Source organism: Vombatus ursinus, unplaced genomic scaffold (genome assembly GCF_900497805.2).
Source record: "Vombatus ursinus unplaced genomic scaffold, bare-nosed wombat genome assembly UNPS02014791.1, whole genome shotgun sequence".
Lineage (NCBI taxonomy): Eukaryota > Metazoa > Chordata > Mammalia > Diprotodontia > Vombatidae > Vombatus > Vombatus ursinus.
The window spans coordinates 73,343,882-73,364,319 of record NW_020954569.1 but is presented as its reverse complement, the minus strand read 5'-3'; the positions used below and the strand labels follow the sequence as shown (position 1 = coordinate 73,364,319).

The 20,438-nt window shown below is 33.8% G+C and overlaps 1 protein-coding gene across 5 annotated transcripts in view; it reads right to left on the bottom strand.

Annotated features, from left to right (window-relative positions):
* The window catches only part of POLI (DNA polymerase iota), a 35,426-nt gene that overhangs the window by 5,369 nt on the left and 9,619 nt on the right, over positions 1-20,438 (bottom strand). For 3 of the 5 annotated variants that reach the window (XM_027869045.1, XM_027869047.1, XM_027869050.1), the window contains exons 4-8: positions 18,704-18,856; positions 11,997-12,233; positions 8,371-8,549; positions 4,604-4,695; positions 1,570-1,700 (exon numbers count right to left, since the gene is read on the bottom strand). In XM_027869045.1, the coding sequence (XP_027724846.1) occupies positions 1,570-1,700; positions 4,604-4,695; positions 8,371-8,549; positions 11,997-12,233; positions 18,704-18,856 (792 nt within the window). The remainder of the gene's footprint in view (positions 1-1,569; positions 1,701-4,603; positions 4,696-8,370; positions 8,550-11,996; positions 12,234-18,703; positions 18,857-20,438) is intronic. The other 2 variants (XM_027869048.1, XM_027869049.1) reach the window with 2 other exon arrangements.

The window sequence follows — 20,438 nt, the reverse complement described above, 5'->3', positions numbered from 1 at the left end:
TAGTATTTAATCCTAAAATTGCCAAGAGGTTCAGCAGGTTTAATAAAAGAAAAAAAAAAAGGATTTAAAAATTTTTTTATAACAAGCTAAAGTTATGACTATAAAAGAAATTAGAAGTGATGCAGTGCCAAAGAATAAGCAATTCTGACCCCTCTGAATTGGGAAAGCCTTTTTACCTGCCTCGTATTTAAGTTTCACTATCTGAAAAAAGAGAAAATAATTAGCTTGACATTTTCTAGGGAAAAATGGGCTGGTGGCACAACCCCCACTTTCCGATTTAGTCACTTAGACTTTCTGAACCTCAGGTTCCTTCCCCATAAGACAATGATAACAACCCCTGTGGTATCTGACTCACAGGGTTCTTGTGAGAGTCCAAAGAAATAATCCATATATCAAAGAATTCTGCAAAATGATAAAAATGTTATATCAGTATCCGTTATTATCATCATTATTGATGGGGAAGAGTGGCAGTCCCCTCATTCCTGTAACAATTGTTTACGATGCTTTAATTCCCCACTGATACCATTGCTATCTTTATACTGATCATCTAGGCAGCAAAACTAGCCCATACCTAAAGATGACAATAGGAAACCTAATGAATAAGGCTTATCATTAAGTCCTTCTAAGACACCTGGAAGGTAAAAAGGCTTCACTCAAAGTTAACCATTTCCTTCTTTTATCATAATCTTACAATATTAACAGTCTAAGAAAAGGTAGGGAGGAGCTATAAACTAGAAGAATAAACTTCAAAGCACTTGTTTTTCAGGTAAGGAAACTAATACTTTGATTGGTGAAGTTACGAGCCTAGGGTCATGAAGCCTACTCACTGCAGAATTAGAACGCAGATCTCCTGAATGCAAGTCCAGTGCTCTTTGCATCACAGAGTATTTCCTCTAACATTTGGCTTATTCTAGAGACTCCTAAAATGTAAGTGTTTAAAGCTCTTTAGTTATCCTACAAGTTCTCCACATTTGAAAACAGTCTTCCTATTCCCTGGCATACGTTAGACCTGGACACCATCTATGACAAGGTTCCCCTTGATCCCTGTCCAAAATTCTCTTCTACAATCTACTACTACAAAAACATTTGATATTTTGGGGTCAGCTTCTGGAGTCCTGAAATGACCAAGCAATGAGTCAAAAAAATTGTTACTGCTAAAGGAGCCTATAAGAAAAAAGGATGGAAAAAGCCCTTAATTTTTAAAAAATTTTTACTCTTTTTTATTATTTTGTTTAAAAAAAATACATCTTTAAGGATATTTCTTAATTATAATTTAAAGAAAAGGTGGTTTATATGGGTCTCTGGGGTTCAGTTGTGAGACTACAAGGGCACAGCAACAGGCTGTACTACTAACATAGTTCTACTATTTAATTGTTAAAAATTTTTAATATTTAATTGTTAAAATTTAATATTTAATTGTTTAATTGTTAAATATTTAATTTGTTAAAAATTCCAGTGACACCTTGTAGTAATGAATTTCTCAATATAGCAAAATTAAACGGAATGCAAATGGAAAAGTCTATTCACAACAAAGAAAGAAATGAAGAAGTCAATAAAACAAGCCCAAACCTGTCCCTAACTTCTGAATTACATGAGATGGAATAGGACACTGACGACTCTCACGGTTAAAATATCGGTCAGATGAAAACCGACGGATGATTAATCTTATTGTATGTGGCTTCCTTCCATCTTTGCATACTCTGAAAATAAGGAACCATGATAGTTAGGAATTTCAAATAAGGCACAGCAGCACTTCACTTAACTTTGGAAGCTTCTTAACTATGAAACTGCGACTGTCTACAATGCAGCCAAGAACCAGGAAATGAAAAAGACCACAGAGCAACAAAAATAATTATCACAAAGTCCTTATACTCATAGGACAGCCCCTCAAGCTCACACTCAGAATCTATTTAGTCTTAATTTCTACAAAATAATTCTAACAAGCTTGGTTATCTGCTTTGCCAGCCTACAGCAAATCAGAAGCAAGACAGTCAAGTAGCACTGCTGCTATGATGCACTTTAAGACAAGTAACAGAGAAAAAAGCACCTAATGAGGAAGGAAGCAAATAAATTTTTAAAAGCAGGTATACAAAAAAGCATACTATTTTAGGGCCAGTTAATCACTATGTAAATAGCCCTATATACTTTTAGGGGCATTTCTGTAGAAACTGAACATACTAGTAATGACCCTGATTCATAAATAAAGAATTAAACTATGTTCACTATACTCAATTTAAGAAGGCAGGTAAATGTATAATGTATTTTTTAGAAAGAGTTCTAATAAAAATGGTCAAAACAAACAAAAAAAAAGTTTTGGCACTCAGAGGGATATATTTCAATTAACTGGAAAAAATTTAATTAGAATACCTCATTCCTGAGGGAAAAAATCCTGATGATGACTTTTTCCTTTCTACTCTACAAAACACAGATTTGAATCTCTTTGACATGTCTTCTAGAGATGATGAGCAAGTCACAATGAACAAGAATAATATCCACTTTTAAAAACTTGCTCAAATTGAGCATTTTTAGCTGGAGACTTAAATAGAACACTCAGAAGTGTGTAAGAAATACCTATTTATCTTTAATTGCTTTTCCACTGAATTTTCTAATAAGTATGACTTTGTTTACTCAGAATAACATTTTTATCCTTTTCTATAAACATATCAATAATTATTATCTCACAGTTAAATATGTTCTAATAGATTAAACTAATTAAAGAAATAATCTTCTTCATGTTTAAGGACAGAAGTAATTTTAAACTATCCAAGTCACAAAGAACTGAAAAAACATGATGTAAACAATCAATCTGGCATAATATTCATCACCAAATACTTCAGCATTTTAAAAAGCATTAGATTTCAGAAGGATTCAAAGAAGAAAAAAACTACTATTATTTTAAGGAATTTATCCTAAGATAAATTCCCTTTTCTTTTCTTTTTTCGGTGAGGCAATTGGGGTTAAGTGACTTGCCCAGGGTCATACAGCTTGTAAGTATTGTGTGTCTGAGGCCGGATTTGAATTCAGGTCCTCCTGACTCCATGGCCGGGGCTCTATCCACTATGTAACCGAGCTGTCCCAGATTTTCCCCTTTTAAGGGAAGTACAAGAAACCTCTGAATTTTCAACATGCTTCTTTAATTATATACATTGAAACTATTTGCTGATCTTTACATAAAAGAGATTTGCAGTTTCATGTACCATCCTCTCCTGTTCCACAATGAATGTGGAAATGCTTGTTGTATTCATTTTTTGTTCAAAGTTCAGAATGAAAAAGAAAATTCTTCAGTGGATGGGTGGTAGATGGTAGGCATCTTCACATGGTCAAGACGTGCAACCCCAGTTCTGTGCAAATGGCCGATGGCCAGTTCTGTGAGTGGGAGACAATAGGAAAACTGTATTTCTGTGGTTTCTCTGCCACACATAATTGTTCATAAAAGTTAGGGAGTTCAGAATAACCTTGTATTTGGATACAATGATTTGCATGACCCAATTCCACAGCAGTCTTCCCAGGAACAGGCTGAGTCATAATGCTGGAGCTGGGTCATACTAATCTGTCCTCAGCTGACTAGCACTCTAAACTGCATGGTTATGCTGAACAGATGAAAGCCTTGCTCCAAGTGGTGGGGAAAACTAGAGAAATTCAACTTTTGGGACTCACAGTCAACTGTTAACTGAATCTACAATCATAGCCTCTCTGCCTTTACCTACAGGATTTTTTGTTGCTGGATTCTCCTTTCAGTCCTAAAGTAGAAAGTACCACCATGGTTTACACCCTAAAAAACCTCTAATAGAGTAAAGTCCAATCAGGGAATTGGAAGTTGGGGTCTGAAAGGAACAATTTTCTAGAGAATATATAGAAGTGGATCTGATGGCAAATGGGTCAGAAGGCTGAATTTACTTGCCAAGCCTATGGTCTCAGAAGCAACTCATAAATTCATATTTTTATACTTATACAGTCCCTGTCAAACTTTCATATAACCTTATTCACTCAAAGTTAACCATTTCCTTCTTTTATCATAATTGTAAAATATAAACAGTCTAAGAAAAGGTAGGGAGGAGCCATAAACTGGAAGAATAAGCTTCAAAGCACTGTATATTCATCTTCTTAATTCCTCTTTAACCTAAGAATAAATATACCTTTTCCAATAGAGATTTAGAAAAAGACCCTGCTAGATTACAGCAGGCTCAATGATCTGACTTCCCTGAATCCTGATCCCCACTCAACCCTTTCCCTTTTCCTAAAGCAAAAGCAAACGGTGATATGTTAGTTTCAGGGAGGGTAGGACAATGCAGTTGTCACAGAAAAAATTTCAAGTTCTTCCTTATTGTCAAACAGCAAATCAAGGGAGTCTTTTTAAGAGCCTCGGTATAGCCACCAAGTTACTAAATTCTAAGTGACAGAAGTAAAAAAAGAAAAAAAAAATCTTGTAAAAATGGATATATCATTACTCCTGTTAGCACATCATAGAAATTTCACAGTTAATTTATCTCTTAATTTTTAGTCTCCAGCTTAATCTACAGCTTATAAAAAAGAATATCAATTATCCTTTCAATGTATAGTCTATAGAATACAAACAAGATAACTCAGCAAGAAGGCAAATCACCTGTTCAAAAGACTAGCAAGTAGTTCTTCAATTTTTTTTTTAGCTTCCACTTCTGATGAGCACTTTTTAAAGGAATCTTCTTCACTAAAGGACTACCAAAATACACACAAATGTTAAAGGATTATTTCACACCCTGATAAACAATTTCTACTCTTAGAACACATGTCAAACTTCCAAATAGCAGTTTCTTCATCTGTAAAATAAGGGACTGACCTAGATGGTCTGTAAGTTATCTTCTAGCTCTAAATCTAGGATTCTATGTTTCTAAATAAGGGCACTTATATAAATTCTTTACTCATATCTACCACACTTTATTAATTCCTTAGGTTTAGTTATATTTAGTTATATTTTTAACAGTTAGTATCCTTAATAAGAGTAATATGCTCTAATGGAAAGCATTCTGGAATTGTGGTTAAGAAAGCTGACTGATTGGATGATGTGCTACAATACCAGCCTTTTAGAAGCTTCCTGGAATGTTGGGGCTCCAGTGTTAGCTCCAACCCTACTGTGACTTCAGGAAAGCTCTGCTTCAATTTCAGTAAAATGAAGGTGATCGTATCCTTCCCATCTTACCTCATACCAGAGCTGCTGTGAATTAAGATAACTTGATTCAATAAATACTTATTAAGTGCCTACTAAACAGAAAACATGATAGAGATTGAAGGCAATAAAATACATGTCCCATGACCACAAGAAGTTTAAAATCCAGCAGGGGAGACAAGGTATGTACATAAATAACTGAATAGCTGAGATTAAATAAAACAGAATAAATAGATTACAGGAAAGTGAGTAAGGTAAGACCAGAAAGATAGGTTGGAGCCATTCTGTAGAGGGACTCGAGTGCCAGGCAATAAGGTATGGAATGTAACCCTTGGGCAAAGGAGAACCACTGATGGTTTTTGAGCAACAATAATAACAGCCTTTACAGCTTATTCCTCAAAATAATCCTGTGAAATAAGTGGTGCAAATCCATTTTATAGCTTAAAAGCTTGGGCTCTCTTTGAAAGATTAATGACATGCATACAGCCAAATGGCTAGTAAATGGCAGGCAGGACTCAGAACCAAGAACACTGTTATATTGTGGGTTTTTTTTTTTCACTATGCCATGTTGCTTCTCTGTGTAGAATGATACAATCACATCTATACAGTAACACTGATCTGAAATAGTGTATAGGAACAATTAAATGGGGAAGAAATCATAGATGGGAAGATGAGTTTAGCAGTTTTTGTAATAGACTGGGCAAGGTGATCTGGACTAGAGTAGTGATGGCAAACAAAGATGGCCTCAAGAGCTATACCAGTGCTACAAAGCCCTTGAATCACAATTAGTAGAACATAAGCTCCTTGGAATCAGCAATTGTCTTGTTTTATCTTTGTATGCCCAATGTCTTGCACATACCAGGCACTTAGAAGATGTGTGCTGAGTTTAACCAAATGAACATGGAAGGTAAAGAAGGGAAAGAAACAAATAAAAATTGGTGCTGAGAGTGCCTAGAAGAATGGCAATCCCATTAACAGAAATGCAGAAGTCAGAAAGAAGAATAAATGTGGAGATGAAGATAATCAGTTTTAATAAGGACTTATACTAAGGGTAGGCAATGAGCTAAATAACCTTTAAGTGTCCTTTCCAGTGCTATGATTCTATGAGTTTATGTTACACATGTTGAATTTAAACAGAAAATATGAAATTGGGGTCCAGAGATTGAGCTGAAGATAGAGATTTGGAAGTCATTCACTGGGTTTAACTTACCACAGCCCCAAGAGTCAATGAGATCACCAAGAGAAAGAGAAGAGAAACAGACTAAGGACAAAATCCTGGGAAAAGATAAGGCATGAGAAGGAAAGGAGTCAACAAAGACTTTTTGGAGTCACTTCAGAAGTAGTTGTAGAAGGAGAGGACAAAAAGGGTTGTGAATATTGTTAAATGCAATAGTGAGGCAAAAGATAACAAATGAGAAATGTCATTGGATTTGGCAATTTGGAAATTAATAGCAATGTAAGAAGTTTCTGTAGAGTAGTGAGAAATGATGCAGTTGCATGGAACTGAGGAACTAGTAGCTGATAACCATCTAAGGAAGGCACAAGAGGGATGCACAGAGTGTTCTTCAAGAAGTTTGCAAGTCAAAAGACGAGGGTATATAAGACAGTGAGTGTGATCAGCATGAAGAAAGAAAGGAGGAACATTGACTAGGTAACATGAGGAAGGTGAGGAAAAGTTAGGGGAGTTAGAGGAGACCTGAGCACGTTTATAGGTATAAAGGATAGGGTGAGTGGATAAAAGCAACTTAAAACACATTAAAGAGTATGGATGATGAAGAAAGGTACTGAAGATGGGAAGGAAATAAACTGGGGAAAAGAAAAGGAGTAGATCTTAGGAAGAAAGGTTCATCTGAAACAGGAGGGAAGGAAGAGAATGTGAGGAAAGTCAAGGAATTTCAAAGTAGATAGATGGCCTTCACCTCAGAAAAGTAGGCTATCTGCAGAGCGCAGAAGTCAGAAGTGGGTTACAGACTTGAAGAGAGTAAAATTGGTTTGGAACAGCACTTTAGAGAATGGGATATGGAGTTAACTAACGTTGAATAAAGACTGTCACACAACAGAAGATAAATAATTGAAGAATGTTTAAATATTAAAAAACAAAGCCTGAATTAAAATCAGGTAAGGCACACTCAAAAAAGGAATTTACCTAAGGATTTCATCACACAAGTGGTTGAAAAGATTAAGAATTGTAATAGTTTCCCCAAATATCCATACTCTTGACATTTACGCTACACTGCTAATAATTTAATCTTTGTACTATGCAACATGTTTTTCCCCTAGCTATTTTTGCCTTTTCAATTCGGTAAATGTGGACTTTTTTCCATCCTTCTTCCTTTCAGTTTCCTTTAGCACATTAAAATTATTGTTGAATTTGTTTATCAATGGAACTCATTTGACTGCAGTAAAAATTCTTTCTCTTATAATCTCCTTTTATGAAGTCAAAAAGAATAAGTTAAAATAAATGTGCATATCTGTCTACATATATATTTATAGAATACTAATAATAAGAGCTAACATTTATATAGTGCTTACTATGTGCCAAGCAATACATGCTAAATGCTCTACAATTATTATTTCATTTGATAAATGTATCAATTTAGCAATACTTCTGTCACCCTTCACCGTTACTCCCATCTTCCTAAGAAATATCTTACCTTCTAAGCATATCTATTATAAAACACCACTAAGTCTTCATAAAATTGATTTTAGATAATTTAAAAATACCGTGTTTAACATCAACAATGTACAGTATAATTAAGCAAAGCTATATTACAAGAATAGAAATTTAAAACTTAATTTTGTCTTTTGTGCACATGAAAACTGGCTGCATTTTATTCAAATTAGTTATGTAAAATAGTAAACCCTTTTCTAAATTGTCTTTGATTTAAAAACAATTATTGATCTTATGCAACAAATCATAATTTTATGAAGAAAGGATTGTTTCATTAACCCAGGGGTGGGGAACCTATGACCTTCTAAATCCTTAAGTGCGGCCTTTTGACTGAATTTGGATGCAAATTCAGTCAAAAGGCCGCACTTAAGGATTTAAAAGGCCACATGTGTCCTTGAGACCACAGGTCCCCCACCCCTGGGTTAACCAATCAAATTAGAAAAGTTTAGTTGTGACACACCAAAACTCTTAAAATTTTAATTGACTATAAATGTAGTATTCAAAACTCTTTCTTTCACTCTGAAAAGTTGCACAGAACTTTACATGAAACATTCACCTGAGGTGGTCCTGAAGGAGTCACAGGGGAGTTATCTTCTCCAAAGCTGAACTTCTGTATACGCTGAGCAACTGAAATTCCTAGTTCTTTCTCTAGTATTTCAGGTGAAAAGGTTTGGAGATCATGGACACTACTGATACCCAATGATTCAAGGCGTTTGGTAGTTTTATAGCCAATACCTAGGTAATAAGAAAAAGATGAATGAATGCAGTATTTCACATACAAATAAAATTAACAAGGATTAATAATTAATCATCTAAGCTTTTTAATTTTAGTACAGAAATTTCCAAAGACCAAACTCATTCTGAATTAGGCTGTAGTTCTGGAAAACAGGGACTATATATTTTGTTTCCCTACAAGAGCCCAGCAGAGTACTATCATAATTGTTATTTTTTAATGTTTGTTAAATTAAATGAAACTTTCATCTTGTTTTAAATAACACTGAAGATGTTAGCAATTCACAGGTATTTTTCAAATTTGTTGTTGTTCTGTCATTTAGTTGTGTCTGATTCTCCATGACCCCATGGTCCATGAGGTTTTCTTGGCAAAGATACTACAGGGGTTTGCCATTTCCTTCTTCAATGGATCCAGTGGATCCTTTTGTCAGACAATCAGAGGTTATGTAACTTGCCCAGGGTCACACAGCTAGGAAGTGTTCTGAGACTAGATTTGAACTCAGATCTTCTTGATTCTAGGCCTAGTGCTCTATCCACTGAGCCATCAGTTGCCTCTATTTTTTTAAAAATTAATTTATTTTGATTTATCAACAATCACTTCCATAAGCTTTTGAGTTTTAACTTTTCCTCTCTTTCCCTCCCCACGACAGCGCACAATCTGATATAGGCCTTTACTTTTTTCCCTCTATTTCTCAATAGAGAATTTAATTAGAATATCTAATACTAAAGTAATACAAATAAGAACTCAAGTTTAGAAAAGGGAATTTATGCAGTTTCTCATTTGATTTTCATAATAACCTGGGAAAGAGGCACCAAATATATTTATTAACCATTTTACAGATGCCGTAACAGGCTCTGAGTTTAGGTGGCATACTTAGAGTCATAGCATGAGTGCTGGAAGCAGGGTACAATCCCACATTTCCAAATCAATCACTTGTTCCGTTACACCATGTTGGCTTTCACATAAATAAGAATGATTTGTATTTATCCACTACAATTTTTAAGTACAGTAACACCTCATTTATCTAGAAGCCTTGGAAACCAACATGGTATAGTAGAAAAGAGCACTGGATTTATAATGAGAGCACCTAGTATTGAATTCCAGCCCTGACACTTAGTTAGCTAGTTGCCCTTAGTTAACTAGTTAGCCTAAGACCCTCTACAGGTCTTAATTTTCTTATCTTAAGTTAGGAGGTTTCAGTATATCAGTGATTTTCAAATTTTTTTTAATCTCAGGACCCCTTTATACTCTTAAAAATTATGGAGGTCTGGGACAGCTAAGTGGCACAGTTGATAGAGCTCTGGCCTTGGAGTCAGAAAGACCTGAATTCAAATCCAACCTGAGACACTTAACACTTACTAGCTGTGTGACCCTGATTGCCTCACCAAAAAAGCAAAAAAAAAAAAAAATTACTGAGGACCTCAAAGAGCTTTTGTTTATGTGTGTAACTGTTATGTAGCAATATCTACCATATTAGATATTAAAACTGATCATTTTAAAAATACTTATGAATTCACTTAAAATAATAAACCCACTTCATGTAAACACAAATAGCATGTTTTTTGTGTGAAAATAACCACATTTTTAAAACAAAAAATTAATGAGAAGAGTGGCATTGTTTCACATATTTTTGCATGTCTGACTTAACAGAAGACATTTGGATTCTCTTATCTGCTCTTGTATTCTCTCTGTGAAAAAATGATGCTCTGGTTGGAAGTATATGAAAAAACTCTGGCCTCACAAAGATATGTAGATAGAAAAGGGAGGAATGTTTTAATGGAAAAATAACAGTATTATGACTATGAAAATAGTTTTAAACTCATGGACCCCATGAAACGGTCTCAGTGGTCCCTGGGGTCCTTGGAGCATATTTTGACAACCATTACAGGAGATGATCTCTGAGGTCTCTTCTCATTCTAACTATACGATCATACGGTTATATATTTGGTAGTCCTAAATATCTAGAGGGAAGGTAAGGGATGCAGTTGACTGAGTGCTGGGCTTGGAGTCAGGAAGACTCTTCTTCCTGAGTTCAAATCTGGCCTCAGACAAGTCACTTAATCCTATTTGTCTCAGTTCCTCACCTGTAAAATGAGCTGGAGAAGGAAATAGCAAACCGCTCCAGTATCTTTGCCAAGAAAACCCCGAATGGGGTCATGAAAAGTTGGACACGACTGAAAAATGACAAACAACAACAAAATACCTAGGAAACATATAAATTCCAGGATATAAACACGAAAGGCCTTAAAATAAACAAAATAAATGTCATTGAATTGAAACTCTGAAGCTTATTCACTTTAAGAAAAACACCTTCTACCCTTATTTAGAATCTTATTCTTCTTTTAAGCAAAATTTTAATAAAGCTTGTTTATTTGTTTTATCAACCCATAGCAGTCAGAACTAGTGAATTAGAAAGGAAGACTGCTGGGGACACACAAGCTGAAAGTAATCAGGTGGAAAAGGTAAAAGGACACAAAAATGCAAAAAGCAGGCCCAAGAATTCAAAAAATGTAGCAGGCCATGGCCATTTAGTTTGGGAGCAAATAGTCCTATACACCACTTTAATAAGCCCGAAGGATATCACTATATTCTGATAATTCTTACAATGAAGATGGGAAAGGGGAACGGAGGAAAGGAATAAGTGTTTATATAACACCTACTATGTGCCAGGCACTGTGCTAAACACTACAAATATTATTTCATTTGATCCTCACCCTGTCAAGATGCTAAGAAAAGTTTAAATTATGTTAATTTGAGGGTAGAAAAGTGTTTATTAGAACAATTTTCATCAAAAAATCTTCTAACCTCACTCTCCAATAATGCTAGATAAATGTGTTGTTACTACATTCATTATGTGGTGTTACTATCACTAAATGATTCTAAATTATTCAACCATTTAACCTTCTGAAAAAAAAAACAGAGCAAAACAGAGTCAGGAGAAGACAGTCTCCTACTTTATTATACTGTACACTCTGGAAATGGAAGGAAATGGAGAAGAGTCTAGACATGACAAAATTTAACCAAATTATATTATACTTCTTGTTTATAATTAATTTTATGCTAATACTTTTATTGACCAGATAAAAGTATACATGGTGGCAGCTAGGTTGCACAGTGGATAGAGCACCGACTCTGGAGTCAGGAGAACCTGAGTTCAAATCTGGCCTTACACACTTGACAGTTACTAGCTGTGTGACCCTGGGCAAGTCACTTAACCCCATTGCCTAGCCCTCCCCTCCCCCCCCAAAAATCATACATAGCAATGAGTTTAGAAATTATCCCCATATTTCCTATGTATTTAACATGGGTTACTTATTGGAGGTTACTTATTTTTTTTATAAGTGAACAAGAATCCTAATACATTCATGGAACACATTGTTATTTCCGAAAAGATTCAAAAGCAACAAAATACAAATAAAGCAAATACTTTCAAAGCCCATCTTTCTTACCAGGCATTTGCTTTATGTGGTCCAAACTACCAATGAGATCTTGACAACTTTCAGGCATTAACACTGTTTGCTGATTTGGTTTAAAGGTGCCAGAGACTAATTTGGACAACAGTTTATTCGAAGCTACTCCAGCACAGCCTGTGAGACCCAGCTGATTAAATATAGCTTCTCTCATCTCTGCCGCAATCTGAGATCCAATGAGTAATCTCACATGCAAAACATCATTTAGGTTTACAGCTATAAAAACAATATAACATGGTTAAATGTTAAATAAAGAGCTAGAAGGGGGATAGGAAGCCATCTCCCTTACTGAGTCTATTATTTTTGCCCTCACACTGCCACACATTTTATCTTATTTTCTCTGTGGTTCACAGGGTTGTTATAAGCCAAAGAGTGATATTATTACCTGATATAAAGAACCTGTAACATTGTGAATATATTCTGTGGATATTCAACAAGTAATTGTTGAGATAAACCATTGGTTAATATGCTTTAAAAAAAGAGAGAAGAAAACCAAATCACTAGTATCAAAAATGAAAAGGTTGAATATACCACTAATGAAGATAAAATTAAAACAATTATTAGGAGTTATTTTGCCAAATTACATACCAATAAATTTAACAATTTTAGCACAAAGGAAAAATACTTACAAAAATATAAACTGCCTAGGTTAACAAAGAGGAAACAGAATATCTAAATAAACCTATTGAAGAAAAAAGAAATTGAACAGACGATAAATGAGCTTCCTAAGAAAAAAAGCATTAGGAGCATATGGATTTACAAGTGAATTCTACCAAACAATTAAAGATCAATTCAATATTATCCAATATCCAATATTATTCAATTAATTCCAATATTAAATAAATTATTTAGAATAATAGACAAAGAAGGAGTCCTGCCAAACTTCTCTTTTGAAACAAATATGGTGCTGATACCTGAATCAGGAAGAGCAACAGAGAAAGAAAATTATAGACCAATTTCACTAACAAATATGGATGCAAAATTGGTAAATAAAATACTGGCTAGGAGACTACAACCATATATCACAAAGATTAATGAAGGGATGGTTTAACATAAGGAAAACTATTAATATAATTGATTTTTATCAATATCAAAGGTAACAAAAATCATATGATTATATTAATAGATGAAGAAAAAGCTTCTGACAAAATACAATACTCATTCCTATTAATAATACTTGAAAGCATACATATAAAAGGATTTTTCCTTAATGATAAAAAGCATCTACCTAAAATCATAAGTAAGCATTATCTGTAATGGGGATAAGCCAGAAGCCTTCCCAAAAAGATCAGGGGGTGAAACAAGGATGCCCATTATCACCAATATTATTCAATATTGTATTAGAAATGCTAGCAATAGCAATAAGAGAAGAAAAAGATATTGAAAGAATCAGAATGAGCATTGAAGTAATAAAACTATCTCTTTTTGCAGACAATATGAAGATATACTTGGAAAATCCTAGAGATTCAACTAAAAAGCTAGTGGAAACAATGAATAATTTTAGCAAAGTAGTAGGATATAAAACGAACCCACATAAATCTTTAGCATTTCTATATCCAACAAAACCCTGCAAGAAGAGATAGTAAGAGATACTCCATTTAAAATAACCACAGACAGCATAAAATACATGGAAGCACACCTGTCAAGACAAACACAGCACCTATATGAATATAATTATAAAACATTCTTTACACAAATAAAGTCAGATTTAAATAACTGGAGAAATATTAATTGTTCATGGGTGGGCAGAGTCAAAATAATAAAAATGACAATCTACCTAAACTAATATATTTATTCAATGCCCTCTTAATTAAATTATCAAAAAATTATTTTATTGAGCTAGAAAAAATAAAAACAAAATTCATTAGGAAGAACAAAAGGTCAAGAATATCAAAGGAATTAAAGGAAAAAATGTAAATGAAGAAGGTTTAGCAGTACCATATCTTGAACCATATTATACGGCAGTAATTATCAAAACTGTCTGATATTAATTAAGAAAAAGAAAGGTGGTTCAATAGAAAAGAGAAGCTATACAATATATAGTAGTAAATGATTCTTGTGCTTGACAGATGTAAGGATCTAAGCTTCTGGGGTAAGAATTCACTCTTGGGGCACCTAGGTGCACAGTGGATAGAGCTCTGGTTTTGGAGTCACAAGGACCTGAGTTCAAATCCAGTCTTAGACACTTGACACTTACTAGCTGCGTGACCCTTGGCAAGTCACTTAACTCCAATTGCCTCACCAAACAAAAGCTAAAAAAAAAAAAAAAAAAAAAAATAATTCACCCTTTGGCAAAAATTGTTGGAAAAACTGGAAAGCAGTCTGATAGAAACTTGGTATACATTAATATCTTATACCATTTACCAAGATAAGGTCAAAATGGATATATGACTTAGATATAAAGGGAGATACCACAAATAAATTAGAAGAACATGGAACACATTATTTATCAGACTTATAGATAGGAGAAGAATTTATGAATAAAGAACAGATAGAAAGCACTGAAATAGAAAATGGATAATTTTGATTATATTAAAATAAAAAGGATTTGTACATATAAAACCAATGTACCCAAAATTAATAGGAAAGCAGAAAATTGGGGAAATATTTTTATGGACATTTCTTGGATAAAGGTCTCATACCTCAAATACACAGGGAATTTCATCAAATTTATAAGAATATGAGTCATTCCCCAATTGACAAATGGTCAAAGGATATAAACAGGAAGCGTATGAATGAAGACATCAAAGTTATATATAGTCATATGAAAAAATACTCTAAATCATTATTGATTAGAGAAATGCAAATTAAAACAACTTGAGATATCCTCTCACACCTGTCTGACTTGCTAAAATGATAGAAGGGGAAAATGACAAATGTTGGAGGGGATGTGGAAAAATTGGGACATTAATATGCTGTTAGTGGAACTGTGAACTGATCCAACTATTCTGGAGCGCAATCTGGAATCATGCCCAAAGAATTATAAAACTGTGTACACCCTTTAACCCAGCAATACCACTAGTAGGTCTGTTTCCCAAGTTGATCAGGGAAAAAGGAGAAGAATCTGTATGTTCTAAAATATTTATAGCAGCTCTTTTTGCAGTGGCAAAGAACTGGAAAGTGAGGGGATGTCCATCAACTGGGGAAAGGCTAAACAAGTTATGGTACATGGCTGTAATGGAATACTACTGTGCTGTAAAAAACGATGAGCTGGTTGATTTTAGAAAAGTATGAAAAGACTTGCATGAAATAATGAAGAGTGAAATAAAAGCAGAATCAAGAGACGTTGGATATAGTAACAGCAATATTGTTCAAAGAGTAACTGTGAACAACTAAACTATTCTAAGCATTATAAATATTCAAATCAACTACAAAAGACCTATGAAGGAAGATGCTATCTACCTGCAGAGAAAGAAATGATAAATAAAAATATGCATAGTGTGGTTTTACACACACACATACACATACACACACACACACACACACACACAGTGTCAAACGGTAACTTTCTCTAGTGCAGCATGGGGAGAGAGAGAAAGGGACAGTCTGGAACTTAAAATGTAGCCAAAAATGCTAATTTAATTTAAAAATAATAAATGACTGTGGATTAAAAGGTGTTCCAAAATGTATGTTATACAATTAGCTGTAACCTTATGCTTTCTCTATATAACATAATTTAAAAAATTGTGTTATACTTGATAATTTGAATACCAATTATCATTTTTTATAATTAGTGTGACAAAATTACAATATACATTCAATGAGTATGAAAAATAATAAAAGGATTTTACCTCCCTTCTTATAAAAAATTACTATCAGCACTAATAAAAATTTCACTAGCATTTACCTCTAAATATAATTGCAATCAATATAAACTTGACTTTAAAAATACACATTAAAAATGAACTATTTACTGTAGTTCTTTTCAAAATTACCTAAACTAGACATCTGGAAAACTGAGCTTCAAGGGAAACAGAATAAGTAAATCATGCAAAAAATATGCAAAAAGCATCTAATAAACTCTTGCCTTGGAGAAATCTTTTCAGAATATGAAGGAAAAGTTAAGGTTACCGCTACTCTCTACCTTAATGCTGAAGAAAAAGGAATAACTGGTTACTGAGAAAGAAGTGGTGAAAACACTGAGAAAAGTTAGCCTCATAAGAGTTAGGAAAAGAAGTACTAGGCATAGTCAGATTTTAGGAAACCAAGTTTCAAAAAGTTCAAAGAAAAGAGAGATAAAATTGTATGACCAGAGTTTTTAATGGAGGTTTCTAAAAGAAAGATAGTTGGCTATAAACAATAAAGTTCTGACATTACAATTACAAATAATACTAATAAAGAGACAAAAGGAAAGGTTTAAAGAGACTAATTGTACAAGAACTCAACAGTGAGTTTAAATGTGAAATTTTACACATGAAAGATAGTAAGAAGGGCTACACAAACCAAGGACAAATACTAAAACTGGCATGGTCCTATAAAGTTAATGTCAGGAAGGTTAAAGTCCAAAATGAACTTAGCCTTGTGAGAAATGCTAAAAACAATTTTTAAAAGGGCATTTTAGCAGCTATGGTGTTTCAGACAACTAACAAGGGAATTCTAGGTCTTCCTCAAGGGTGAGACACGAGAAAGCAAAACAACTCTTTATTTTATTTCTGTTTCTCCTCCAAAGAGCAAAAAGTAAAACAGATATGGCTAAAAGGTAATTGAAACATAAAGTTGGATAATAGACCACCTAGGCACTTTAATTCAAATTGACAAGCACAGAAAAATATATCCTAATGAATTAAAAGACCTTTCAGATATGATTCCAGAACAATTTTTGGTAATGTTTGAGTGATGGCAAAAGATGGGGATGGTGCCAAATGATAAGCAACTATTTTGAATAAGGAAAAAAATGGGGTCTTGAAACTATAGTTTGATGTCAGCAGTAAAATTTGAGAATGTATTAAACATATGAATTGTGGTCACTTAAAAAAGAAAGCAGAGCTACCATGGGTTCACTAAAAACAAGTCATATCAAACTTAACTAATTTTTTATGAAAATTCCACCTACCGATCAGAAGAACTGCACATATAATCTAGGTTTCAGGAATAAAAACAATAATAATGATGATAATAATTATAATAAAGACTAAATTGAGAGGTTATCCTTGTGGAAAAGATTAATAAAGATGGCTTATTTTGTCTGACCTGGCCCTTCTATTAGAACTAGCCATGCCTTCCCATGCCAGAAAGGAATGGGGGGAAGTGGATTCTAAAGCTGACAGGGCTGGATAATACTTAGGTATATGCACAGCTAGGTACAGAAGGCAGCTAGGTGACTCAGCAGATGGCCTAGAGTCAAGAAGATGCGAGTTCAAATCCAGCCTCAGACACTTACTCGCTGTGTGACCCTGAGCAAGTCACTTAACTTCTGTTTGCCTTAATCCACTAGAGAAGAAAATGGCAAACCACTCCAGTATCTTTGCCAAGAAAATCCCATGGACAGCTATAGGTTCATGAAATATTGGGCACAACTGAACAACAACAAAACAGCTAGGTGAATGATTTGGCCCTGACCTGTCAAAAACATTAATGTTCACCAGCTACAGATGACAGAAAGCTAAGAACAATAACAAATATCAAGATTCACAAACATCAAAATAATTTAGAAATGGCAAACTAACAAGATGAAAAGTCAACTAAGATGTAAAAATGATTAAAATAACAAGATGCAAAAACTTGCTCTTGGGTTCAAAAGCAGGATGGGAAATACAATGTTTAGCACCAGTCTATAGGTAAAATATCTAGGGCTTATAGTTGGTTACCAAGCCAATATGAATAAACAGTATAAATTACTTCCAGAAAATCTAATATAATATGGAACTGTATTAACATAATAATAAGAACAAAGGAAGTTTCACATAACAGTAGAGTCAGAAAGTAACTCAAGGATCATCCAGGTTCTTGATGAAGACCACTACTAATGGCAAACCCATCTTCTGAGGCAGCCCACTCCATATTGGAGAGCTCTGGTTTCCTCATATAGAGTTAATCAAGTTCACTTCGCATCTTCTACCCTTTGCTCTTAATTCTGTCCTCTGAGGTCACTCTCAAAAAAGTCTAATGATATGACAGTCCTTCAAATACTTAAAGATCCCAATCACTTTCCTGCAGGGAAGGCAGGCTGAAATGAACTACTGTTAAAATGTGACACTTTGAGCAACCATAAAGAAATATGAAACAATAGGTATCTGGAGAAGAGGTGGTATTAGGAGACTGGACAAAGTCCCAGGAAAAAAATGTAGAAGGAAACCAAAGATAAACTTAATTTACTTTGAAATTCTGCCTTTAGACAGGCGTGGTGTGGGAATGATACAGTGAGGGGAAATGAAAAAGAACTCTCTTGAAGATATTAACTCTTTTGAAGTTATAAGAGAGAAGCAGTAGGTAACTTTTGAAAACAGTATTGAAAAGTGGTAGGGTTGTCACACCTAGCTATAATGACTATTCCATATATCAGTAATATTTGCTAAGCTATCCAACTTTTAATGTAGGGATTAAATACCCCAGAAAGATTCTTAACTGTGTGGGTTACCTTAACTACAAAGAGTAATATTGCTCCCAAAGCATAAAGTTTCAGTATAACAAAGTAACGAGATATAAAATACTCTCAATAGTGACTAAGTGGGAAAATAAAAACTCACACTGATTATTGTAAACATGACCAGAGACAGCCAATACAGAATAGTCATCACTTTGTAGCTGATGCAGTCTCTTCTCAACCGTCTGGGTTATATCCACAAAATTTTCATCAAATCCCAATCTTTCAACAACTGGACTGAATTCTTCCAATAACTCTAAAGAGAAATAATATTAGAGTGCATATGCAAACTGAAATTATAAGTAAAATAGGCTAAAATAATATATTTTAATTACACAATTTTAAAATAATCTGAACAGCATGATGTATATTGTGTTAAACAAAACATGGGTTGTTTCAAAATGTAATAAAACTTCAGTTATGCAAAGACCAACTAACTTTGAGAAATTTTAAAAACTGCCAATAAAAGAAAGTTTACTCCAGGGATTTAATAATAAATGTAATTTCAAGAGTAGATCTTGAGGTCAGAACATATTTAACTCAATCTACTACTCTTCTATATTAAAATGATATGACTGAGGTGCTGGAAGATCCCACATTAACACAGAAAAATTAAGTTCTACTTACCAAATCAGGCAAGTAGGTAAATAAATTTTAGAAAAGATTTTCAATAGGAGTTGAAAAGGATTTTCTAGTTAGCCCTGAGTTAACCTGAAAAACTGAGTAAACAAAATACACTATTACTCAAGCATTCCAGTTAGTCAAGTTCTACTGCACATCAAAATGATAAATCCAAAACAACTGTCAGATCTGATACATTAATATGAAAACTCCTTGCCCCTTGGGACTCAGTGTATGCACACTAATATGAGATTGCACAATCGAATACACTGAATAGGAATTTTCACTTTTCCCTGAGTCATCCTATATTAGAAACAGCTGGACATCAGAAAGATAAATTGTTATTCTGTGCCAGTGGGACAATTTCTAGGTTCTCTAAAAATTATCTAAAGAATTAAAAAAGTTATTTCTTTCTACTCATATTACTACTTCATCAGGAAAATACTAAAAATACTTCATATTTTATGGATTCTAACTTTGATGATACTAGGAAAACCACTTTCATAAAGCTAACAAGAGGGCTTAATGATTACAAGGATCAGTTTCAATCTACCTAGAGAACTTTTCTGTTTGTAAGGTGAGACTGAAGATATTTCTGGCCAAAAAACGGGCCTCTTTTGCCGGCTCATATCTATCTCTACAAAGTTTACTCCTGGTGATTAAGAGTCAAACTTATAGTGTAAAACATATATACATACACATACATATATGTTATAAAAGTTACATATATACATGTTATATATATATATATACATTATATATATTACATAAATATGTTATAAAAGTAACAATATAAGAATGAAAAACTGGGTCCCAGTATCATTGCAGTCACCTTTATTAACAAAATATTAAAAAATAGTTGTTATATATCTAATTGTACATATATCATTAAAGACACTCTATCAATTAGAAGTTTACAATCAAATATAACATCAAGGTACATACACTAATAAGAAACATAAAGATTTAGGATAAAAAACATTAATCAGGGAAGGACTTTTGTTATAAACAGGCCGATGATAAGGATATCTGAAATTTGAAGGAGCTATGACTTCCTTAATGCAACAGAAACTCTCTCCACCAAACACAGATCACAATCTATCTATAACTTAGTAGGTAAGTCCTGGGAATTGTCTGAGAAACACAGAGGTTAAGAGTCTTCCTGTGGGTAAATACATGTAATAAGTGTCAAAAACCAGATTTAAACCCAGATTTTC